This window comes from Bos taurus, chromosome 24 (genome assembly GCF_002263795.3).
Source record: "Bos taurus isolate L1 Dominette 01449 registration number 42190680 breed Hereford chromosome 24, ARS-UCD2.0, whole genome shotgun sequence".
NCBI classification, from domain to species: Eukaryota; Metazoa; Chordata; class Mammalia; order Artiodactyla; family Bovidae; genus Bos; species Bos taurus.
In genome coordinates this window covers 24906685-24931705 of record NC_037351.1, presented here as the reverse complement: position 1 = coordinate 24931705, position 25021 = coordinate 24906685, and the positions used below count along the sequence as shown (strand labels likewise).

At 43.5% G+C, this 25021-nt stretch overlaps 1 protein-coding gene across 2 annotated transcripts in view; it reads right to left on the bottom strand.

Annotated features, from left to right (window-relative positions):
* Positions 1-297: 297 nt before the first annotated feature.
* GAREM1 (GRB2 associated regulator of MAPK1 subtype 1) overlaps positions 298-25021 on the bottom strand; it is a 236734-nt gene continuing 212010 nt past the window's right edge. The window contains exons 5-6 of one of the 2 annotated variants that reach the window (XM_005224060.5): positions 6833-6999; positions 298-5483 (exon numbers count right to left, since the gene is read on the bottom strand). In XM_005224060.5, the coding sequence (XP_005224117.1) occupies positions 4598-5483; positions 6833-6999 (1053 nt within the window). In that variant the 3' untranslated portion in view covers positions 298-4597. The remainder of the gene's footprint in view (positions 5484-6832; positions 7000-25021) is intronic. The other variant, XM_002697684.6, reaches the window with a different exon arrangement.

Genomic DNA, 25021 nt, shown 5'->3' with positions numbered 1-25021 from the left:
CCAGGGAAGTTCCCTACTATCTTTTAAGGCTCACCAGTTCATCTGTATTTGTCTTTTCTCGTATCTCCTGATCGCACAGGTACTAGATTCTCTTTGCATGCCATTGGGTTACCTGGTTCCCAGCTTCTTCCATTTATGATATGATAGCCAGTCTTCAATCTCTTGTCAATATGGAGTGGACTTGCAATCTTCATAATCTCTTCAGACAAGTTTCCTTCTGCTTCATGAGGATGGGGAAGAGTGTCTGGAAAGCCATGCACTAGGTTCAACTCACTAAGGAACCAATGCCAGAAGAACAACTTTTAAAATTTCTTTATTTATAGACATTTCAGAACCACTGAAATCAATGACAAATTTTTTTTAGACACAACATAACCATGTTTATCTTGAGGTACACATTGGGCCCATAGATAATGCTCTGGAAACAGTGCAACTGTTAACTGGTAGTTAACCCCAGGTTCCAAGCCAAGAAACTGTAAAGATGGTTACAAAATTCTTCGAAAAGAATAAACCATTTCCATTTAAGTCAAGGAAAACGCCCACATTTTTGATGGAGTTCAATTTTTAGGCTTAGCTTAAACAGTATTTTAAAGGGAACTTCATATGAGAATGGGAGAAGATGTTTATAGTTAAGAAATGATCTGAGCCTTACAACATGAGGTTGGAAACAAGAAATTCATAATCCGATAAGTTCATTACAAAACTCATAGCCTTAAAATTAAGAGCAGCAAAATTACAGAAGATATTTGTACAGTTTTACCGCAAATCACGTTTACCCTTTGTTTCTGGCTTTCACAAGGAGACAAATGTTCAAACACCAAGTTGTGAAGACTAAAGGACGTGACTGGCTAAGAAGTAGCCATCAGCATTCCACAAGATCCACAACCCCACCCTGTAAAAGTCCTACTTTCCATTATTTGCCCTCTGGCCATTGTATTTTTCTTGCCCCAGCAGTTTGGTGCCATTATGAGAAAAATAGTGGGAATTGGTATAATGGTGGTAAGTTTCTGAAAGTCTTGTGTGTCCAACAATAGATTTCACTTTTGTGGTGGACTGAAGTTGAAATTTCTTTGAACAGTTCGCTAGGGTCTTTGGAGAACTGTCTGCTTTACCAGTTTGTTATTCAAAACGTTAATCTCACACTCTTTAGGCATGATGAGTAGTGACTTGTGTGTGACACGGAGTGTTGGTTAAATGATGGACCCTCTATTCACCCACACCCACTCCCTGAACTGCTCGAGGAGTCGTGTGGACAACATGCAGTTGGTTCTGGAATGTCACCAGACAGTGTTCACCCATGTGTCTGAAAACAGTTGGAATGGACAGTCATAATATTTCCCCATAAGATTGTTTTATTTCTACATGAGACAAGAATAAACACTGCAATTTAGTCGAATGGGCAGCTCGCTGCAACTTCATAAACTTGAACGGCATATGTGGGTTGAAAGGGTCTCAACGTAAATTTCACAGTTCATAAAGTTGAGCGGCTCAACTTAAAAGAGAGAGAATATGCAGGCGTTTACGAGATGCTGAGAGGGAACTGACCTGTGAGTGCTTGAGTTCGCCCTCCCTGTGTGAGTCAGGCCCACATTTTACATTTTCGCTGCTCGGTTTGATTTATTGCTGAGTTTCCTTTCTGATGGGGGTCGTGATGATTTTGGCCATGAATTTAAGGAGGACCCCAAATAAGAGTCCTGTTTGGACACTTTCTCCCAGGCCGTGGAGTCAGTGCACAGACTGTGAGGCATCTGCCAGAGATGTCCTGTCCTGACTTGGTTGGTTAGAAACGATTCTGGGTGTGAGGGTCTCTCTACACCACTTTTCAATGCAAAATCGCAGCTCAAGAAGGGGAAGGGCTGTCTCCTTCCTACCCCTGTTCTGCATTTCTTGTCATGATTCTCTGTGGCTATGCAAGCCTTGTCTAGTCAGGGTGCCATGTGGCTTCAGACATGCCAGAAGATACTTATTAGCAATTAAAACAAAATTTCAGTCAGTAAAAAAGAACACTAGCCAGTGGGGCTCTGAGATGTTTTGTGTCTCCAACGCTTTCCAAGTTTTGATGATCTTGTAGTGTTTCTTTGATACTCCTTTCCTAGAAGCTGCCATTTTTCCCATCTGTGGCTTTTTGAAAGACAGAGCACACTTAACTGTCCCTATATCCAGCTGCTCGGAAGATTTCACGTTTCTCTTACACAGACTCAGTCTCAACAACTGTGGTTTTAAATATAAACATTATGAATTCCAAGAGGGCAGGAACTGTCCTTGATAGCAACCTGTCAAGTCATCCTAGCATGGTGCCCAGCACACAAATGATGCTCAGTGAATTGTGAGTGTGTGACTAAAAGGCCATGTCGTCCCTGCCCTCAAGGAGTCTCTACGTTGCCATCAATATAAACGCAACATACATAAGCCAAGACAAAAAAAAAAAAGCAGAAGGAACTTTTTTTTTTTTCCAAAGGAAAAAAAAAGATAAAAAGAATCAGTTGTTCATGTGGGGCGACCTTCATAGTAAACTCAAACCTACTTATTCCTCCCTCCTGAATTGAGAACGGTGTCTGGGCGTAAGGATTCACGAATGGGTTCAGCAAGATTTTGTCAGAGAAAACTTGCAACTATTCAACAGCCTCCTGTTTTTAAAGAAAGGTTCTGAGAGGTTAACTTTACCTAAGGGGTTGCCCCTGGCACTGAAGGATGGTTTCCCAACAGGAAAAGTCTAAGTGCAGTACTGGAAGCTTCTATACAGACTTGTCAGTTACTTATGAAGAGGTGACCCAGCCTGACAAGTTTTACAGGGTATTCTTTTTATGGGGTACTTTTAACCTAGAGTATTTGCATTTTGAGAGACATATGAAGGGAAAGAGGCTTTATTTAAAAAAAAGATTTAAGATGGAAAATGAGACAATATATCAATTCACCTCAGTTCTAAACAATGAGATGGATTAAAAATATCTTTCATGGCAGGAAATGAAGCCATATTGAACAGGTCTGCAAAACTAGAACTGGTGGGTTTTGTCTTTCCACTGGTGGACTCATTTTGATGAGCAGGAAGAGCAGATAATAACATACAAGCCAATCCTGACACCTGGGTGGCTGTCTGTCCCATCTGGAATGTGGGGACAGACTTCAGGAAGGCAGGGCTGAGGATGATAACCTGTTCAGAGATGGAAAATGTTTCTAAGATTCATATGCCTTCAAAAAGTCAACAATTATATTGATGCCATCGTATTTTGGAATAGTTAATCATGTTTGGCAAAAACTGTCAGACTGGGTTCTAGAACTGTTGGAATGAAAGTATGGTAAATCATGTATTTTCTCTGGACGAGAGGAAAGAAGAGGTTTCCGAACTAGACAAGTACTCTTATTGATGCTCTAAAAAATGATGCAACAGACGTAGCACAGATCAAAGCAGAGGGTGGTGTGTCTGACTTCGGAGCGCTCCTAAAGCACAAAGCATGTTGAACATGAGACATGGCTCTGAAAACTGCTCTCCAGACCCCAAATAACCAGATACCGGGAGAAGAACACCCTCAAACCCGAGAATTATCACTCAACAGAAATGATCAGTTCCCCAGACATGAATGGGCACAGGAGTATTCTATGCAAAACCCAGCCTGTAACAGGTTTAAAATTCAACTTAATTCTTCAGTACAGACTCTCTACTGGTTTGTTCCAAGTTTTCCATGCTGGAGCCTGATAAGACCGAGCTTCGAGGGACAGGATTCTGAGAATCTTTGACATCATTCTGTCCACTCTTCCTAAGAGTCGACTTAATCAATGGCCCCAAACTTTCAGTGGATATTTGAAAGTGAACAGATGTTACCTAAAAGATCAGACTCATAGGGATGTTGAAAACATACATTTGTATCATGTCTAGATAAATATACATACACATATAGAGTCTGGGTATTTTTTCTCTGCTCAATAAAATTAGCAGCTACAGATAAATTGTTGTGGTCATGATTTATTATTTCTAAGGACGTCTTATATCCTCTACCAGCACAAGACTTGATAAAATGCCTTTTGATGAAAAGATCCCATCAAGCACATAACACTGCATTGTCATTTCATATTACTAACATTTTCAGGCACAAGAGGAAAACAATTAGCACTGAGCAGTCCAAATAACAGAGCACAGACTAGAGTTAATTGTCTGAAGTTGATTCTCCCAGAGGAGGGAATTGTTCAAGTGTGTGTGTGTGTGTGTGTGTGTGTGTGTTTAAGATTTCTTGTGTTTCTCAGCTTTGGCTATTTTGTAAATAAATATCAGACCTTCTTGCATAAACCTACTTGGGTAAGAAGTATTTCTCTGAACATGCCTTTTGTCTTTTAGCAGCTGTTGAGTGTTGAGTGACGTACAAGGCACACCTCTAAGTGTTCTGTACAGCATTTTTATTGATGTACAAAATAGCCTGTTCACCATTCAAAAATCATAATCTGCATAGTAAGAGTTCTCTCTTATCCCTATTTACAGCGAAGGTTTTTAGTGCAAAAAAAAAAAAAAAAAGAAAGAAAGAAATCCATGAAACCGTGTCCCAGCCAGTCCCATCTAGCACAACGGGGTTATCAGTTTTGCTCCATGCCAGCTGGGCTTATTTGGCTATATTTTGGGTCTCCAGCCATTAATGAACTGCAGAATTTTCTTCACCTGCAGTTTGCTCAGTTTGAAATCCTCCGAGAGGATTTCTTCTGTGAGCTGAACGAGCAGATTGCCATCGATCTTCTCGGTCACGAAGAACACGATGACGTCCTCCGACAGCCCGATGAACCGCAGGGACTTGGACACCTCTTCGACCGAGAGTCCCGACAGGTCGGCGGGCGGCTGCCACGGGGACCCGTCGCCGCAGGAGCGGGGGGCCAGCTGCAGGTGGATTGGCGACGAGAAGGGGTAGGGCGTGGAGAGGAGGTCCTGCGCGCCCTTCTGGATGAAGTACGCGTCCTCGGACAGGTCCGGCGACCCGGACTTGGGGGCTTCCTCAGCACCGTCGATTTGCAGGGGCAGAGGCGGGGTGTCCGGGGCCGCTTTCTCTTCCAGCGGCCTCGGGGCCCGGGGGGGCAAGGCGGGGCAGGAGCTGCTCTGCTTGGCCGGCCCGCCTGCCAGGCTCCTGTCACCCGAGCGCTCCAGGCAGTAGCTGGCCGACTTGGGACAGCCCGCGGGCTCCGCGGGGCCCGGAACAGGCGGGCTGGTGGCCAGCTCGCGGCCGTCCAGCTCGAAGGCGGCCGGGCAGTTTCTCTTGGGCGTGCCTGGCGTCTTCTGTCGGGGGTAACTGTAGCTGCGGCTCGGATCCAGCAGGAAGTCGCTCCTGGTGTGGGTCTCCGACGCTCCCGAGTAATGGTTTGGCCACGAGAGCCTGGAGGACAGAGCTTCAGAAGGGGGGCTGCCGCACGGGGACTTGGGGTCCCCGGAATCTGCCTTCACTCGGTTACACGGGTAGCAGGACACGGGAGCGCTCTCGGGGGGGCTCGTCTCACTTTTAGTGACGCTGCTTAAAAGCCAAACACACAGAGAGAAGGGTGAGTGAGAAAGTGATAGTGAACATCCAGCCTAGCTTTAGCCTATCGATGTCAGTTTTGAGTAGAAAAATGCTAGGAAGCAAATATTTCTTATCATGAATTCAAAAAAGTATCTACTTAACCTCACTTTTTTTTTTTTTAATTTAAAGAATCTTTAAAGTACTAAAATACATCAGTAACTATGGATATGAAGATACTGATTTAATAAGCTACAGCAGAGATGGCAAATAGATTTTTAACCACAAGAAAATCATTTGTTAGTGAGTGCCTGGATCTTCGTGAAGAGAAAAATCTTTAGTCCTGTTCGGGCTTATCACCAATAGGGTCTGATTAGTGACGTCTGCAGTGGGCAAGGGGGGCGTGAGGGAACAGATAGTGGGTGTCTCGTGCTACAGTGGCGGGACTACATCACCACCACCGATGACCTATCCATCCAAGAGGGTGTGAGGCTGGAAGAAACGTTTCAAATACAGTGCTTACACGAGCCTTGATTTCTGCACAGTTAACACCAGCATAAAGATTTAAGTGTCCAGCGAACAAAAAACACCTGCCAAGGAGAGCTACTGTAACCCATCAGGAGCATGTGTGATCCCCTGCAGCTCTGGGGCCCTATCTTCAAAACAACCATGAAACCCGAGTGCGCTCAGACTGGGTGACCGAGGTGGGGTGGGGTGGACAGTGGGTGGAACCGAGTCCGCCTCTTTGGGAGAAGAGAAGAGGCACATTCACGGCTGACCTCGCGCTTTCACAGCCTGACCAAGAGAAGCAGGTAGACCTAAGTTTGTTTCTCTAGACATAAGAAACAGTTGACAGTTACATAGAGAGAGATATAATGTAATATAATGAAAGATTTCTAAAAAAAAAAAAAAAGTTCTCAGCCTGTGCCAACCATGGAATGAGCCACACTGCAGAAGCATTTGCTCAGGGCACCAGGAGGATGGAAATGGAAGACGGTCTGCCAGTAATGGTCAGGAAGGGACCCCGGCTCTGGGTGGAAATTCAGAGTGGAGGCAGAACCCCTGTGACTCCCCGTCTCCCTGGAAGTTGCTGTCTGCTCGGCTGAAGTCAGAATGGAGGGCAGCATTGGCTAGGCTTTATCACCGAACCCCGCACAGACTCTACAGTCTGCTCATGCCACTGGCTCTTCCATCCTAGCTCAGAACCAACAGGGTCTATGCTCGTCCAGTAAAAATAAAAAGAGAAAAAGCTGCCTTTCCTGTCACTGCGAAGAGGGGCCGGCTCCCTGACACTGTCTGCAAGGACCGGGGGCCTTGGCTGCTGAGGGCACCGTGGGGGAAGTGGGCGCTGGCATAGGACTTACATGTCGTGCAGCCCTGAAGAATAGTAGGACAAGGTGGGGCTGGGCGAGCGAGTCTGCGGCCGCGCCGGCTTGGCTGTGCGAGGAGGGACCGAGGGGCTGGTGGACTGAGGCTTTGCGCTGCGGGGCGGGACCGGCGGCGCGTTCAGGAGCCGGCACTCTTCCCGGACCTGGCGCAGAAGAGAACACGCGGGGTTAGCGACACGCGACCCGGAGGGGCCCGAGGCTGCTCTGACGCGACACCAGCTGCGATGGACGGAGGGGAGGGGTGACCTGAGCCGACAGGGGGCTGCTAGACGTGGATTGATTTTGCAAGAAACCAGTTTGGCAAATGCTGCTGAAACGTGGCAAGTAGAGGGGAAGGACAGCCCAGGGAGGGCGCAGGTGATCCATGGCGACGCAGAAAAGAGGAGCAGGAAGAAAGTAAGGGTGTAAGAGATCTTACTAGAGGATGCCATTCTCCCAGGCAGTGGTGTTTCTTCACTGTTCAAGCTGAATTCGACTTGATCCAAACCTTAGGGGCAGAGCGAACCTTGTCTAGTGGAAAAGCTCCTCCAGGGCTTCTCACGGGTAAAGGTGCACCTCAATCCCCTGGGGATCTTGTTTCTTGCAGATTCAGTAACCAAGGGTGGGGCCTGAGACTCTGCATTTTTCTAACAAGCTCCCGGGTGATGCGGACCGGGCTGGACCACAGACCGTACATACTCTGAGAAACAGGGCGGCAGATGGTGGAATGAGGCAGCTCTCCAAATCCCCAAAATAGTACTGTGTATAAGAGCTGCCTCTGCCTCTCTCACTCTCCCTTCATCTTCCCACCAGAGAGGAGGCAGGTGACCCGTGCCAGCAACAGCCTGCCTTCACCCCGGCTTGTTGGCGATTCACAGCCGGCATTCAGAACATGGTTCTTTATAATGAAGATATTTTACGTACTTCTCTGTGTCAGACAGCAGGGGGCAGTTTATACCTGGTTCAGCTACTCTACCCTTAACTTCATAGATAAAAACTGAGCCGATTCTGGCTCAAAAAAAAAAAAAAAAAAAGGAAAGAAAAAGGCTTTGCCTGCTTTTAGGCTGTGTTTCCACCTTTTTCCCCCACCTTTTCCTTGACTCCTCCATCTCAGGGGCCCTGGGGTAATGAAGACAATGAAATAACAGCTCCCATTAGCTTTTGGTTTGGAGTTTGCTTAAGACCAAATGAGACGGGCTCCTGTTACATCACGTTGGCTACCACCTACGCTGCACCCGGCCTCGAACTGGCTTCCAAGGCCTGATTCACTTGCAGTAGAAATCCAGCCATTAAGAACAGTTATGTGACCCCGGGTGACCCGGCAAATCTCAACTCTAAGCAAAATGGAAGCCATTAAAAGTCTCATCCATTGGCATTTCTCCCTGGGCCTGCTCCCACCCAGAGGACCCACCAGATACAAGTTTTCATCTCAGCAGCTCTTAGGCTGAAACAAAATATTCAGAGCAGTGGATTTTCTTCAACAGCTGCAGGCTTTCCCCTTTTGAGCTTTTCTTAAGAAGGTGGTAGTGGAGGAAATGAGGTTTGCATAAGGAAGAGAGAGGCTTGTAAGCTGGCCCAGGGGGGCTCTTGCCCCACTTTGGGGTCTTCTGCAGAAGCTGAGAACCAACCAGGAGAGTGAAAAGCTCTGGTTGGGGTGCTCCCCTCCCTGAGTTTTGGAAGCATGGGCTGATTACAAAATAAGTAAAATAGTGTTTCCACCTTGCTGCTGCCGCTAAGTCGCTTCAGTCGTGCCCGACCCTGTGTGACCCCATAGATGGCAGCCCACCAGGCTCTGCCGTCCCTGGGATTCTCTAGGCAAGAACACTGGAGTGGGTTGCCATTTCCTTCTCCAGTGCATGAAAGTGAAAAGTGAAAGTGAAGTCGCTCAGTCGTGTCTGACTCTTAGTGACCCCATGGACTGCAGCCTACTAGGCTCCTCCACCCATAGGATCTTCCAAGCAAGAGTACTGGAGTGGGGTGCCATTGCCTTCTCCGTTCCGTCTTGATAGCAAACTGTAAAGTAGCCAACTGTGTCTCTTTTCTTTCTTAAGGAATGTCTTTAGAGTCTAGGGTGGATGGGTGTAACGTCTATAGATGTGCCTGGTTCTGTTTATGCTAGAGTGATAAGAATCAAGGAAAACGTGAGAGGATAAGGAGTCTGTTAATTTTTTTGATTTTAAAAATAGTCACGTTTCAATATGGAATTAGAGAGAAGTATAAGGGTTAAGGCTGAATCTGATTTAGAAATTTCTAAATTTTGGAATTCGTTGTTAAATACACTTAATTAGGGATCGTTGACTTAGATGTCAATGATGATATGCTAAGATGTCAATTACAATTGCATTTTAAAAATGTATTTATTTTTAAGGTAAGGGTATGACTTTACAATATTGTGTTGGTTTCTGCCATAGGATCATTGGCTGATCCAGGTCTAGGAACACAGAGAAGCAGCCACGTGCAGTTGAATTTGACCTCTGGGAAGCCCTCTCTTCTCATAAGGTTCCTGACAGCTGCTTCTGCCTCCTCCTTCCCTAACTGGGCAGTCAGTCCTTAGAGCTTCCCCACAGGTTGGGGGTACAGAGAATACTATTAATAAAAAGTTATTTGTAGGTGACAGGGCCTGGTAAGGTGAACTTGGCTGACCGAGAGCCTTTCCAGCTGAACTCCAAACAGCACCTGAAATACGGAAAGCTCCTGAGATGGCCACATGACTCCTGAAAGGAATTCAAGAACAAAGGTGTGAGTGTGTGTGAGAGTGAGAGAGCTTCTTACCCTTGGGATCTGATCAGTGAGGAGATACTAACATGAAGCCAGAAAAAAAAAGAGTTCTTCCCTTGTGATGAGAAGGCAGTGTTGTTAAGTCACTTCAGTCGTGTCTGACTCTTTGTGACCCTGTGGACTACAGCTTGCCAGGCTCCTCTGTCCATGGGATTCTCCAGGCAGGAATACCGGAGTGGGTTGAGAAGGCAGTTTGGGTGTAATCACGTGACTTCAAGAACTAGGCTTATCTGAAACCCATTTCGGAGACAAAGGTAGTTAAAACAAAACCTGACTTCAAAGGGACCCCGTCCTGGATGAGAACTGAGCTGTAATGCGGTGGAGGCATAGATTAGTGCTTCACCCAGCAGGTGTGGGAGGGCAGCCCGTCGGGGGGTGAGCCCCGCTTACAGCTCTGCAGACAAATGCATCTCCACGGGTTACTCTCAACTTGTGGCTGCAGATGTGGGTGCTCGAGGGAAGTTGTACAGCAGTGTATTTTATGGGAAAAATTATATATGCGTTGGGGTTCCGAGGTTACGTATCACAGGGTTTATGGTGCCATCTTACTTCCTAACTCTTACATCCTCTCAACAGAAATCATTCTACTTTCCTTTGGATTTAATTCATCATGGGACATTTGTATCCAAGGGAAACGTAGCTGTGGCTTGAAATGTATTTCATCTGACAATAAAAGGTAATTTACAAGACCGGATGGCCAATCACCCTATTTCCAGTTTTCCCTCATATTCCGTTTCATGTTGAAGTGCTACATTTTCAGCACATTCCTTCTGAAAGTCTCAGCATGTGGCTTTCATCATGTTACTTCCCATCTCCAGGGGCCCCTCTGACTATTGGACAAAGTCCAGCTTCTCCTGCCTCCCATGGAGGCCTGCAGCAGTCTTTCTAGTGATTTCTTCCCATCTGGTGCCATCTTTCTAGTATTTCCCCTGCTCTCCTCTGTATGAACACACAGGTCCCTCCAGTGGGGCAGGTTCAGTGTCATCTAAACTTATTCCTTGTACTTTCCTGTCTGTCTGTGCTTTAGTTCCAACTCCCACCCGCCCACCCCCGCCCGCCCCGACCCCCATCACTGCCTAAGGCCCAGCCTAAGCGTTACAGGTGCGGTTTGGGACCGTCACACACAGCCATCAGCACTCGTCACTGCGTCTGAACTCTGCACAGATGCCGTCTGTATTTACTCACTCTCCATGTATGCTCAAGGAGCCTGAAAGTGGACATGCTGGGGCCATCGGCATTGTTCTTACTGCTCTGTGGGTGGCAGAGTTTGGGGACTTGACACCCCTGGCCCAATGTGTCACCTAGAATGGCAGGCAGAGGTTACTGGATGTCACCAAACTCAAAGCACTTTTATTTTTATATGGATACCATAAGAATGTCTTTTATATTTTTATGTGGAAACTGCTATTGATAAGTCATCTGGGCTACATGTTAATTTGTGTGTGTGTGTGTGTGTGTCTTCATATTGGTATCAATTTAGGGGAAAAAAAGGCGTGTAGCAGACCTGGGCTAGGTGACCACCATCAACTCCGCCACCGCTAACCTGGGCGTGGTATCGGTGAAAATGACAGTTCTTTCTGAACTGGGAAATGCTGTGGCTTCATTAGGGAAGGGTGGGGAGGAGGGGAGAGGTATTTGGATGACCAAGAATAAGCTCTCTAACGCTGGTGCTAAGCGAGGAGATGGCATTGTGTCTGAGGCAGGTATTATTATTACCTATCATAGATTATGGGTGACTTTTGCCTACTGGTGGGTGATCTCTGGTGATGAGCAGCTTGAGTGTTTACAGCCAAGCTCCTGGCACCTGGTTATGATGGGGGTCAATCCACAGTATGAATTCAGGGCGAGCAAACTCCCACCCCGTACCCAGAGCCTGGCTTTACCAGCACTTCTCTGGTCTAAAGCCTTTCTTTCCAGCAGTCTCCCCCGTGCCCAGCACAATTGTCTCATCCTTGCCCCTTTACAAGTCTTGTCCCTTTTCTACAGCAATGTTCAATGATCCCATCTTATCAGAGATAAGATACACTGCCCTGAAGTAAGACACTTCTCCCCAGGGTTCAAGGTGCAGACTGCCAACCCAGGGCTAATCAGCAGATTTATTGAGAGGATGAATAGTGAGCTCCACCCTTTCTAGAACCGTCACTTCTCTCTAGTCTATGAAGCATATGTTCAGCGAGGCATAGGCAAAGTGACTCTCTAACACAGAGAGTTCCCTAGTGGGATTTGAAGGAGGCTGTGGAAGGTGCCCGTCCTGGGACTAACAGCCAGACCACAGGGACCATCTACTCCCACTGCCCCTAAAAGTCTGAAGAACATGCATCACTTCCCCTTTTCCTACAAACATGAATTCCATTTACGACTGACTTGTTCAGTTCCGTGCTGGGTGCCCATACAGGTTCACTGAGCTGCTGTGGAGTAGGGCTGACGAGAACGAGGAGCCCCTGCAATTAGCTGGGAGGGGGGTGATGGAGGCCAGTGCATGACAGATAGAAACAGGCTCCGTAATAGCAGAAGGTGGAACGCAGATCAGTGGGAGGATCATGGATGATTCAAGAGGCAGAGGGAGGACAAACTCAGGCAATTATGCTGAGGAAGTCTGGAGGCGGAAGGAGTTGTGAGTGTACGAGAGGCATGAAAACACCCCCGGAAAGATGAATTGGTCTGGGGGCTTAAAAGGCGAGACAAATCCTGGTGCTACTGATTCAGACAGACACTTAGAAAGAAGAACGGGCGTTGGGAGAAACCAAGGAGTTCAGGGTTGAAAAGAGTTTGAGCTCAGTGTTCTATTGATAGAACCTGAAGACGTGAAGAGGGCTGAACCCCTAAGAGGCGGCAGAGGAGGAGACCAAGGCGGAGAAACACAGGGGCCTGCACCTCACTGTTCACGGCAGGGAACAGGCCCTGATGGTGTCACAGAAGCGAACGGTGGGGAGGATAGCTCAGGACAGGGATGCGGTGACGACAGGGACGGCAAGAAGTCCAGGCAGGTTGGGAAGATGTGTGACAATTAGCAGGTCACTGAGGATCTTAGCACATGAAGCTTCAGTTGAGTGAGGAGACCAGAAGCAGATTCCAGGGGAGTCAGAGCTGGAACAGGAGGCCAGGGAGAAGTTAGTGAGGACACACCATTCCTTACAAGAAGGAAGGGGGAGGAGCTATTAGAAGTGGATACTGGACTGAAGGAGGTGTGGCTTTTTTCTTGGAAGAAACTTGAAAACGTGCATGAGTAGGTACATGTACGCACGTGACCTGAAATCAAGTGTACACTGACTCCAGGGACAGAGAGAACACACTTCCCCACAGTTTTCTGCTTTCCCCAGGCCAGTACCGGCCACGTAAAACCAGAAAAATAATGGCAGCTGATTATCTAAGAGCTTCCCAGGTGGCGCTAGTGGTAAAGAACCTGCCTGCCAGTGCAGGTAAGAGATGCAGGTTTGATCGCTGGGTCAGGAAGATCCCTGGAAGAGGGTACAGCAATGCACTCCAATCTTCTTGCCTGGAGAATCCCATGACAGAGGAGCCTGGCGGGCTGTGGTACACAGGGTCGCAAAGAGTTGGACACGGTCGAAGCAACTTAGCACACGTGCAGAGCAAAGACGGACACACCCAGTAGAATAAGTGACTTCGGAAAGCTTTGTTTAGCTATGTGAAGGGTGGTTGACAAGGTCAAAACCCAGTTCCAACCTGTGGTCAGAATCGCATGCGTCACAGAGTGGGACTATTTATTTTCAGAATACTCTTCCAGAAAGTGTAACTTGGTTCCCTGACTCCTGGAATAGGCATTTAAAGGATCCTTTCTCCTCCTCTTCCCTGGACTTCCCTGGTGGCTCAGATGGTAAAGTGACTGTCTACAATGTGAGAGACCTGGGTTCGATCCTGGGTAGGGAAGATTCCCTGGAGAAGGAAATGGCAACCGACTCCAGTACTCTTGCCTTGAAAATGCCATGGACGGAGGAGCTTGGGGCAGGCTACTATCCATGGGGTCGCAAAGAGTCGGGCACGACTGAGAGACTTCACTTTCTTTTCTCCTCCTCACTCCTCATAGCTGAAAGTCTTTTTAGCTGGTGGGGGGAACTGAGCCCCATCTGAAGGACCAATAATTTATGCAAAATGGAAAACAAGGTCTTCTTCCTAAATAGTCACATATTAAAGACAATGCATGAGAATGTGTTAAATACAAAGCTCGTTAGAGCATGGTTGGAAACAGGGGTAAATGTAAATGTTTGGCAGACAATTCAAACATTACATACAACTGGAGTATCTTATACACATGAACTACTTTCTTCTGTGACATTCTCTTTCTCTGACACTTCCTAGGGATTAACACAACACAACAAAAGACACACAGTGTGCCTACGAAGCTACTCAGCATAGGAATAGGGGCTTTTTAGTCTGATGATGCTTCTTGGAAAGTCTTAGCTTCTCAGAACTCTCTACTTGTCTTATGAAAGAAATGACACTTTCACACCCCATTCATTCACCAACTGGACCAATGAGACAGCTTAGGAAAATGGAATACTTACAACAACATGTTCCTTGCTGAACTTTTTCTGGGGGAAAAAAATTTTATAGCAGCGACTGTTGTTTAGTCGCGAAGTCATGTCCAACTCTGTAGCCTGCCAGGCTCCTCTGTCCATGGAATTCTTCAGGCAAGAATACTGGAATGGGTTGCCACTTCCTTCTCCAGGGGATTTTCCCAACCCAGGGATCAATCCCGTGTCTCCTGCATTGGCAGGCGGATTCTTTACAACTGAGCCACCTGGGAAGCCCATAGCAGTAATTACTCAACTTTTAAATACAAGCAGTGGATCTGAAAGCAACTGTCATTAAGACTCCGTGAGTCCTTGTCCACAGTCTAAAGTCCGGCATCCCATGCCTGCGGATGAAAACCTTGGCGCTCCAAGACCACACTACTTGGTCACTAATGGGCTGCAGCCATCCTTAGGCAGACTCAGGATCACTGCTTTTATGCTGACAATAATTCAGAAAACAGACACGATAGGTGAGCTTGATCTGAAACTGGACTCCCCTTCACTGTGAGTTTTCTTCTCTTAAAAAGCTGACTTGGGGATCGTGTCAGTGTTCCGAAGAAAGGAGTTTTGTAACCAAGCTTCCCTGAACTTTGTAACTTTGCCTTGACCGTGTGCCCTCTGCCCCGTATTTTACGTTTCTTCCCACACTCCCTCTCCCAGATAACACAATCATTACAGCCTTAAGAAATCTGATTTATAAAGAGGCTTTTATACAAAGAGTTCACAACCCTGTCACATACCCATCAGGGGTATTCTCAGCCAAACAGAAATTCAAGTTTCAGAATGACAATGTGGCCATCAATGAACGGCTCTTAGATGGATTACGCAAGGGTAGATGTGATTTACAGTCGAAATCCTGATTCTCTGATGCGTGTGTTTCTTTTTCGCCATTGTGTATGTGGACGGTAAGGACCGAAGGCAGGCCTGGGTCTGCCATGGCTTCCAACCTCCAGGCTTGGGGCACAGGAGTCAAGGCTGAGGGCACAGGAGGCCGCTGCTGGGAAACGAGAAGGGCCCGCAGCTCTGAAAAGAATACTTGTTTAAATTCCAGGGTGCTTCCCTGGACTCTAAAGAAAGATGATGCCATTGGGCGGAGAATAAAGCCCTTTTCTGAGCAAGGAGTATAATGCATGACAGATACACTGAAATAGGATATAACCTTCCTATTAATGTGATTCTGTGCAAATGGTAAACCCAAGAGTGCAAATTTGAAACAAGGGCTAGCCCAGAGAATATTACAGTGACTTTATTAACATTCTCATCATTGAGACTTTCAGTAGACACAGGAGAAAACAATTTCTTGGCCAAGAAGGTTTCATTTAAAAACAAATAACCTACATAAAACCGAAGGCAATTAGTTTCAAAATTACTAGAACACAGTAATAATTCAGTCATTATTTCAATTAACAAATGGGAAACGCAGGTATGCCTTGCTTACCGAGTACTCCTTAAAGGTTGTAATTAAAATGAATTAAATGTCAGATGCCTTAGGAGACCTTGTTAATTAGTGGAATCCTGAGTGAATCCTTTCGTAGAGCAATTATTTTGAAAAGTAAATAGTCATTTCCAGATGAACCTGTTTAATATCTAAATTTGACTATGACTATGTCAGGTTTACTTAAGAAAAACTTCCCTTTAGTGCCTTCCTAAGTTTTTTTTAGCTTAATTTATATCACCTAACTTTTTTATTGGATTACAGATATACTGTATCTTTTATATACAGTAGTGTGTGTATGTTATTTCCAAGTTCCTACTTTATCCCTCCCCATTTGCCTTCTCTAATATTAATATTCAACAGGAGAAAGCCCAAAGACAAAATAAAAATTCAGAGTAAAATCAATTATTTTTTAAAAATTTATTTGGTTGAAGTATAGTTGATTTCCAATGTTGTGCTAATTTCTGCTGTGCCGAAAAGTGACTCAGTTACACACGTGTGTACATACTCTTTGCCATTATGGTTTATCACAGGATACTGCATATAATCCCCTGTGCCACACAGCAGACCTTGTTGTTTATTCTATATGTAATAGTTTGCATCTGCTAATCCAAACTTGTAATCCACTCCTCCCCTTCTCTCCCCCTTGGCAAGCACAAGCCTGTTCGCTGTGAGTCTGCTTCTATTCTGTAGATAAGTTCCTTTGTGTCAGAGTTTAGATTCCACATATAATGGTGTATGTGGTATTTGCTTTTCTCTTTCTGACTTAGTATGATCATATCTAGGTCCATCTATGCCGCTACAAATGGCATTCTTTCTTTCTTTTTTAATGACTGAGTAGAACTCCATTATAATATGTACCACATCTTCTTTATCCATTCATCTGATGATTGACACTTATATTGTTTCTGTGAGTTGGTCATTGTAGATTTTGCTGCTATGAACACTGGGGAGAATGCATCTTTTTCAATTATAGCTTGTCTGGATATATGCCCAGGAGTGGGACTGCTAGATCATACAATAACTATTTTTAATTTTTGAAGGAACCTCCATACTGTTCTCCATAGGGGGTGCACCAATTTACATTTCCACCTACAGTGTAGGAGGGTCCCCTTTTACCACACCCTCTCCAGCATTTGCGATTGGTCGATTTTTAAATGATGGTCATTTTGACTGGTGACACCTCATTGTAGTTTTGATTTGCATTTCTCTAATAATTAATGATATTGAGCATATTTTCATATGCCTGTTGGCCATCTATGTCTTCTTTGGAGAAATGTCTGCTTAGTTTTTCAGCCCATTTTTAAATTGGGTTATTTGCTTTCTGCTGATGAGTTATGAGCTGTTTGTATATTTAGAAAATTGAGCCCCTCTCAGTTGCGTCATTTGCAGTATTGTCTCCAAGTCTGTAGGTTATCTTTTCATCTTATGGTTTCTCTAATTGTACAAAAGCCTGTAAGTTGGATTAGGTTCCACTTGTTTATTTTTGCTTTTATTTCTATTGTCTTGGGAGACCGACCTGAGAAAACATGGATACGATTTATGTCAGAGAATGTTTTGTCTATGTTCTCTTCTTTTAGTTTTATGGTGCCATGTTTTATATTTAAGTCCTGAAGTCATCTTGAGTTTATTTTTGTGTAAGGATGTGCTCTAACTTCACTGATTTACACGTGGCTGTCAACTTTCTCAGCACAATTTGCTGAAGAGATTGTCTATTTCCCATTGTATGTTTTTGCCTCTTTTGTTGCAGACTGACAGTAGGTTTTGTGAATTTAATCTCCGGGCTCTCTATTCTGTTCCATTGATCCGTATGTCAGCTTTTGTGCCAGTACCATGCTGTTTTAATTACTGTAGCTTTGTACCGGGCTTCCCAGGTGGCTCAGGTAAAGAATTCGCCTGCCAATGCAAGAAACGTGGGTTTGATCTCTGGGTCGAGAAGATTGCCTGGAGAAGAAAATGGCAACCCACTTCAGTATTCTTTTCCTGGAAAATTCCATGGACAGAGGAGCCTGATGGGCTACAGTCCATGGAGTTGCAAAAGAGTTGGACACAATACAACTAAACAACAATAAGCTCTGCTGTATTGCCTTCAGCTATGTTCTTTTCCCTCAGGTGTGCTTTGGCAATTCTGGACCTTCTGTGATTCCAATAGGATTATTTGTTCTAGTTTTGTGGAAAATGTCATGAATATTTCATAGGGATACTCATTACATGGGTAGATTGCTTTGGGTAGTATGGCCATTTTAGCAATATTAATTCTTTCAATCCAAGAGTATGGGAGTATCCTTCTATTTCTTTGAATCATCTTCAGTGTCCTTTATTAATGTTTTATAGTTATCAGCATATAGGTCTTTCACTTCCTTGGTCAGATTTACTGCTAAGTATTTTATTTTTTTGATGCAATTAAAAGGGATTTTTTTTTTCCCCCCACATTCCCTTTCTGATCATTAAGTGTAAAGAAACACAACAGATTTCTTAATATTCATCTTGTATACTGCTACCTGGCTGAATTCATGTATCAATCTAGTAGTTTTTGTGTGGAGTCTTTAGGGTTTTCTGTATATAGTATCATGTCATCTGCATATAATGATAATTTTACCTCTTCTTTTCCAACTTGGGTATCTTTTCTTTCTTTTTCCTGTTCGATTGCTGTAGCTAGGACTTCCAATACTGTCTTGAATACAGTTTGCATCCTTGTCTTATTCCAGAATTTAGTGGGAAGGCTTTTAGCTTTTCACAGTTGAGTATTATATTGGGTGTGGGATTGTGATAAATAACTTTTATCATATTGCAAAGTATCTTCCCTCTATACTCACTTTGGTTTAAGAGTTTTTATCGTGAATGGATGCTGAATTTTATTAAATGCTTTTTGTGCATCTATTGAGTCATTGTGTGGTTTTTGTCTTTTGTTATGTGGTATACAACACTGATTAATTTGCATATATTGAACCATCCTTGTGACCCTGGGATGAATCCAATTTGGTTGTGGTGTTATGATCTTTTTTGTTTTGCTTGGCTGTGCTCGGTCTTCATTGCAGTGCAGGAGGGTTTCCTGAGCTGTGCTGCAAGGGCTTGTGATGTATGATCTTTTCTTGTGTTGTGGATTCAGGGTTTGCTAATATTTTGTTGAGAATTTTTGCATATATATTCATCAAAGATAATGGCATGTAATTTTCTTTTCTGGTACTGTCTTTGTCTGGCTTTGGTATCAGGGTGATGGTGGCTTCATAGAATGTCGTTAGGAGTGTGCTTTCCATTTCAGTCTTCTGGGAGAGTTGAGAAGGATCGGCATAGGTTCTTCCCTGTATGTTTGGTAGGATTCACATGTGAAATCATCTGGTCCTGGATTTTTGTTTACAGGGAGATTTTAAATTACAGATGTCATTTCACTTCTAGTGACTGGTCTGTTCCAATTATGCATTTCTTTTTGATTCAGGGTTGGTGGGCTGCATGTTTCTAGAAACTTGTCCATTTCTTCTAGGTTGTTGAATTTATTGGCATATAATTTTTCACAGTATTCTCTTATGGTTTCTTAGAATTTCTTTGGTATTGGTTATTTCTCCTTTTTCATTTATTATTTTGTATATTTGGGTCCTTGCTCTTTTCTTCTTGGCGAGCCTGGCCAGAGGTTTGTCAAGTTTATTTATTCTTGAATGAAGCAGCTGTTTGTTTTGTTGATCTTTTTTCTATTTATAAAAAAATCTTTTATTTCCTCTCTGATGTTTATTATTTCCTTGTTTCCTTCTGCTCACTTTAGGTTTTTTTTGCTCTTTTTCTAATTCTTTTAGGTGGTAGATTACGTTGTTTGAAATTTTTCTTATGTTTTAAGAAAGGCACATACCACTATGAATTTTATTTTAAGAACTGCTTTTGCTGTATCCCATAGATTTTGTTTGCTTTTGCTTTTACCGTCATTTATCTCAAGGTATTTTTTGATTTCCTGTTTGATTTTGTTGTTGATTCACTGGTTTTTAGTAGCATGTTGATTACATGCTCCATGTAATCAATTTTCTTATTTTTCTGTAGTTGATTTCTAGTTTCATGCTGTTATGGTCTGAGAAAAGGCTTAGATATTATGATCAGAAATAATTTCTATACTCTTTAAGTTTACTGAGGCTTGTTTTGTGGCCTAGGATGTGGTCAATCCTAGAAAATGTTCCCTGTATACTATACTAAAAAAGAATGTGTATTGTCTTTTTGGAAATAACGTCCTGAAAATATCAATTAAATCTAACTGTTGTATCCTTTAGGATCTATGCTGCCTTACTAATTTTCTGTCTAGAAGATCTATTGATTGAGTGGGTGTTAAAGTCTCCTGTAATTGTACTCCCATCAATTTCTCGCTTTATGTCTTTTGGTATTTGTCTATGTATTTGGATGCTCCTACATTGGGTGCAAATAGTTTGATAAGTGTAATATACTCTTCTTGTATTGACTGCTTTATCATTATATAGTGTCCTTCTTTAACTTTCTTTATGGACTTTGTTTTAAAATTTGGTCTGATATGAATAGTGTGATCCCCATTTTCATTTCCATAAGATATCTTATTCCACCCCCCCATTTTCAATATATGTGTGTCCTTTGCCTTAAAGTGGGTCTCTTGTAAGGAACATATTGTAGGCTCCTGTTTCATATTTTTTATTCCAGTCTGTCACTCCCTTGTTGCCATCCACACTCATCTTTTTGTTGGGCTGTGATGGGTCTTGGTTGCTGCACACAGGCTTTCTCTAGCTGTGGTGTGTGGGCTACTCACTGCAGTGGTTTCTCTTGTCGCAGAGCACGGGCTCTAGGCGCATGGGTTTCAGCAGTTGCAGTGTTGGGCTCGGTAGTTGTGGCTCATGCGCTTAGTCGCTCTGTGGCATGTGTGATCCTCCTAGACCAGGCATGAAACCAGTGTTCCTTGCATCGAAAGGTGGACTCCCAACCACTGGACCACCAGAGAAGCCCTCCCTTGTCTTCTAATTGGAGCATTTAATCCAGTGACATTTAAAGTAATTATTGATAAATATGTATTTATTACCACTTAAAATCTTATTTTCCAGTTGATTTTTGTATTTTTTGTTTTTCTTTATGTAGTTTATGATTTCCTTTTGCATTATGCTTGTGTTCTCCTCTTTTTGGCTTTTGTAAATCTACCAAATGTTTTCACTTGTTGTTACCTTGTTTTCCAAGCAGTTTAACCCCTTCCTACATCTACTTGCTTTAGACTGGTAGTCATATACTCAAACATATTCTAAAAATATTTACATTTTATTTCTCTCCTCCCCCCACACTTTATGATTTTGATGTCCTCTTTAACATCTTCATGTATATGCTTTTGCTATTCACTGTGGCTGTCACAGCTTTCACAAAAACTTTCTGATCTTTAAAAAAAATCTGTCTACTGGCTTATTTAAGTGATTTACTTTTCCAATTGTGATTTTCTCTTTCCTATATATTCTTGCTTCTTTTCTATTTACAGAAGACCATTCATTATATCTTTTAGGTTAGATTTAGTATTGCTATATTCTTTTAGTTTTCGTTCCTCTGAGAAATTCTTTGTCTTCTATTCTAAATGATAATTTTACAGGGTAGAGTACCCTAGATTGCAGATTTCCCCCATGTTGCTATTTCCTCTGGCCTGCAAATGTTTCTGTAGAGAAATCAGCTGATAAACTAATGGAGGTGGCCTTGTAATTACCTCTGTTTTTCTGTTACTGCTTATTTAGAATCCTCTTTTTAACTTTGCCATTTCTATTATATCTTGGTGTAGATCTGTTTGGGTTCATTTTATTTGGGACCCTTTATGCCTCCTATATCTGGATATCTGTTCTGTTTTTAGGTTTGAGAAGTTTTCAGCCATAATTTCTCTGAATAAGATTTCAATCCCCCTTTCTCTTTTTTCCTCCTTTAGGGATCCCAATTATATGTAGATTGGCATGCTTTATATTTTCCCATGGGTTTCTTACTTGGCTTTCATTTTTAATTTTTCATTTGGCTTTTTCTGAGTGGGTGATTTCTATTATTCTATCTTCCAGAATATTAATTCTTCATTATGCAATCTGCTATTCATTGCCTTTAGCTCAGGTTTCATCTCAGCAAATGAGTTTTCTAATCTTTCTTGGCTCCTCTTTATAGTTTCTAGTTCCTTTTTACCATAATCTGAATTCCAGTTGATAACTCTTCTTAATTTCTTCAGTATATTCACTATCTTCTTTTAACTTGGTGTCTATTAGACTGAAGAGTTTGTTTCATTGTTGGTTCTTTCAGGGGGATTCTACTGATCTTTTAATTGGGAATGTTTCCTCTGTTTCTTCATTTTTATTTATACTTCTCTTACTCTATGAATTTAGGAGAAATAATTATCTACCATGGGCCTGGAGGGCTATTTTTATGTGGGAATATCCTCGTGTAATCTGTGTAGGGTTAATATTTTTGGTGCAAGGGCTGTTTTAGTATGCATGCCTGTTTCCTCTTTGCTCAGTGTTTGTTGGCTGTAGAGTAGAATTGATTCTTACAGCTCAACTCTTGAAAAATCACTTCTCTCAGCTTTTAAACAATATATTTTAGGATTTTCCCCTTAATTTAGGTAGTTGTGTGAGGGCCCTCATTCTGTAGGGTGGCCACATCCTGCTGTGACATCTGGTAGCACCATGACCTAGCCCTACCCACGCCTAATGAAATCAGCCAAGGCAACTTCTCAGCTTTAATATTTCTAGAGAGGTTTTTCTAGGAATTTGAGTTTCTTGATGTGCATTTGCAGCCTTGGAACCATATGTGGCGTTTTTATAGATACTCTCTAGTTCTACAAAGTCCCCAGATCCCCCATGAAAGGATTACATATTATTGGGGTCCATAGGTTGCTGAGCATTTCTGTAGTTCTTGGTTTATGACAATTACAATTTTGGCTCCACAGCTAGATAACTGTAACATATAGCTTATCAAGTAGACATTTTAAAACTCGGATGAAAGAAGATTTTGTTACTTTTAAACCTAGTTAGGTTCCTGGGATATCTTAAAACAACTAGGAGAATGAAACTCACAGGCACTTTGGGAAGGCAGGGATGACTGTCCCCTGTCTGAGTGCCAGGACTCTCTGCTGGCCTGGCTGTGGAGGTACATGTCCTTGTCCCCATCAGTTTCCATGACTCTCTGGGGCGCCTTTATACCTTAGGTAAGGAAGAACAGGGGAAAATAACCTCCAAAAAAAGAATCCATCTCCTATCGAGGTATTGCTACTATTTCCTGATTACTTACCACGTGCCAGGGAATACTGCCAAGTACTCTGCACAATACAGTAATGCAATGAAGATGTCATTATTAAGTCTTGCAGGGACTGACTCAGGAAGTGAAATATTTTGCCCAAGGTATGAAACACTAAGGGGCAGGGGGAGGATGAAAAGCCACGTGTGCTCTCAGATGTGACGCTTTGTGCCTCTATCTATCACACAGTGTGGCAGACCACTCTGCTGCTGGTGAAACTCCACTGAGAGGGGAAATGAAGACTCAGGGTCCTTGGTGTCTCCTTCCACCTTCTCATCAGGTGCTCAGCCTGTCTGAAGCAGATTCAGATGCTCCGAATCACCTCTGTGTAGCCAGTCTTTTCAAGCACCCACTGAACTCAGTCCGGTGTGGAATCTGGATTAAATTCATCCTGTCTGTCTTATTTTCCTCAAGCATCAGTAACACAGTGTGCTCCATTACAGGAACTTTATTTACAATGAACTTAAATCTTGTAACAGTGGATGTATGCTACCAATCCATCTTATGACTCAATCCCCACATCCTGCTTCTCGTATGTCAAGGGGGCCATCCCAATGGTTAACAGATTCTCTGTCCATACTGCAGTAAAACTTGCTTTAAACAAGTGGTTTATAACCTAGAGCTCCTTTTAAGATTTTCCTTTCATGAATCTTAGGAATCACTGTAATGTTAACATCCAACCAAGAGTGAATGCATTTTTTCTTTTTCCCCTATTACTAAAGACAGGAAGAGGATGTTAATTAACCCCTGGGTTCTGGGGTCCTCAGGTTTGATACTATTGCACAGGTAGCTATAGACAAGTTGTGATCTTGTAGTTTTGATACTGATTTGTGATTCATTACATAAACCAGAATAGTCTGAGAGTCAAACATTCTATTTCTAGAATTTCAAGCAGTGTCAAGCTTTCTCATCATTGCTCTCCAAAATGGCATCTTCCAAAGAGGTTTAAAAAAAGACAGCTCTTGAAGACTGTCACTTATAGAGTGTATCTGGGTAAATATTTTAGACATTATCAGCCAACAGTCAGAAAATTAAAATAATGGAATGAGGGCCACAATGTTACGAAATAGGAGGATATGTTTAGAACATAGGAACCAATTAAGGATAACCCACTTAAGTGGAACTGTCAGGTCATTCTGATTTGAGGGCACTTGGCACAATTTTAAACAATGAAAATGTCACCCCTCAGTGAGCTGGGCAGGCCCCCAGATTGGGCTTGTCTGCAGCAATTTTAAAGGACAGAAGTGGCCGCATCTCTTCTGTGCCTGGAACCAGGAGCTCCAGGATGTTCCAGTTAGGAACATCAGTTCCAGTTGGCTCCTCGGATGTTCCAGTTAGGGAGGGGAAAAGACTCTTATTCTCGGGAAAGATAAGCTGCAGGGTTTTGTGCTTAAAGAAGAAAACCTTTGTATTCAACAATCATTACAAAGATTACAGGGGTCTCTAACCCACAGGCCACGGACCACATAAAGAGACAAACCTCTGTATTTGATGATCATTACAAAGATAGAGGCTAGAGCAGGAAATCGGGCTGTACAGCAGGGGAGCGGTGGGTGAAACAGAAACCACCCCCTGAGCAGCCCTGGTCTGTGGGAAAACTGTTCTCCATGAAATCCAGTCCCTGGTATCAAAAAGGTTGGGAACTGCTGGACTAGAGCAAAATTCTAAGTAGCCACATCAAGTACAAAGTATATTAACAGGGCTAAACTGATTACCCGCACCTGCCTCCCCCCCACCACCTCCCACCACTGAGGATTTTCTGTTTGGCCCCACAGCCTAGTTTTCCATTCCAGAATATGGGCAGGAAAATGGTCAAGCATTAACTTGGATGATGATGGAACTGCAGCTCACTGTTGGAAACAGCAAGTGTTACTGTTGAAGGAGAAAATTTTTTTCAGAATTTTTTTACAGAAACAAAGACCATCAAAATGTGGAGAAATAGCACAGATATTTGCTATAACTCAGGGGGCTTCCCTGGGGGCTCAGTTGGTAAAAAGTCTACCTGCAATGCAAGAGACTTGGGTTGGGAAAATCCCCTGGAGAAGGAAATGGCAACCCACTCTAGTATTTTTGCCTGGAGAATTCCATGGACAGAGAAGCCTGGTGGGGTTGGACATAGTGACTAAACAAAGGACCCTGAAGCAGGTGGTGAAGAACAGAAGGAAATACAGGCTCACACACCCTGCAGTGAGCCACTGT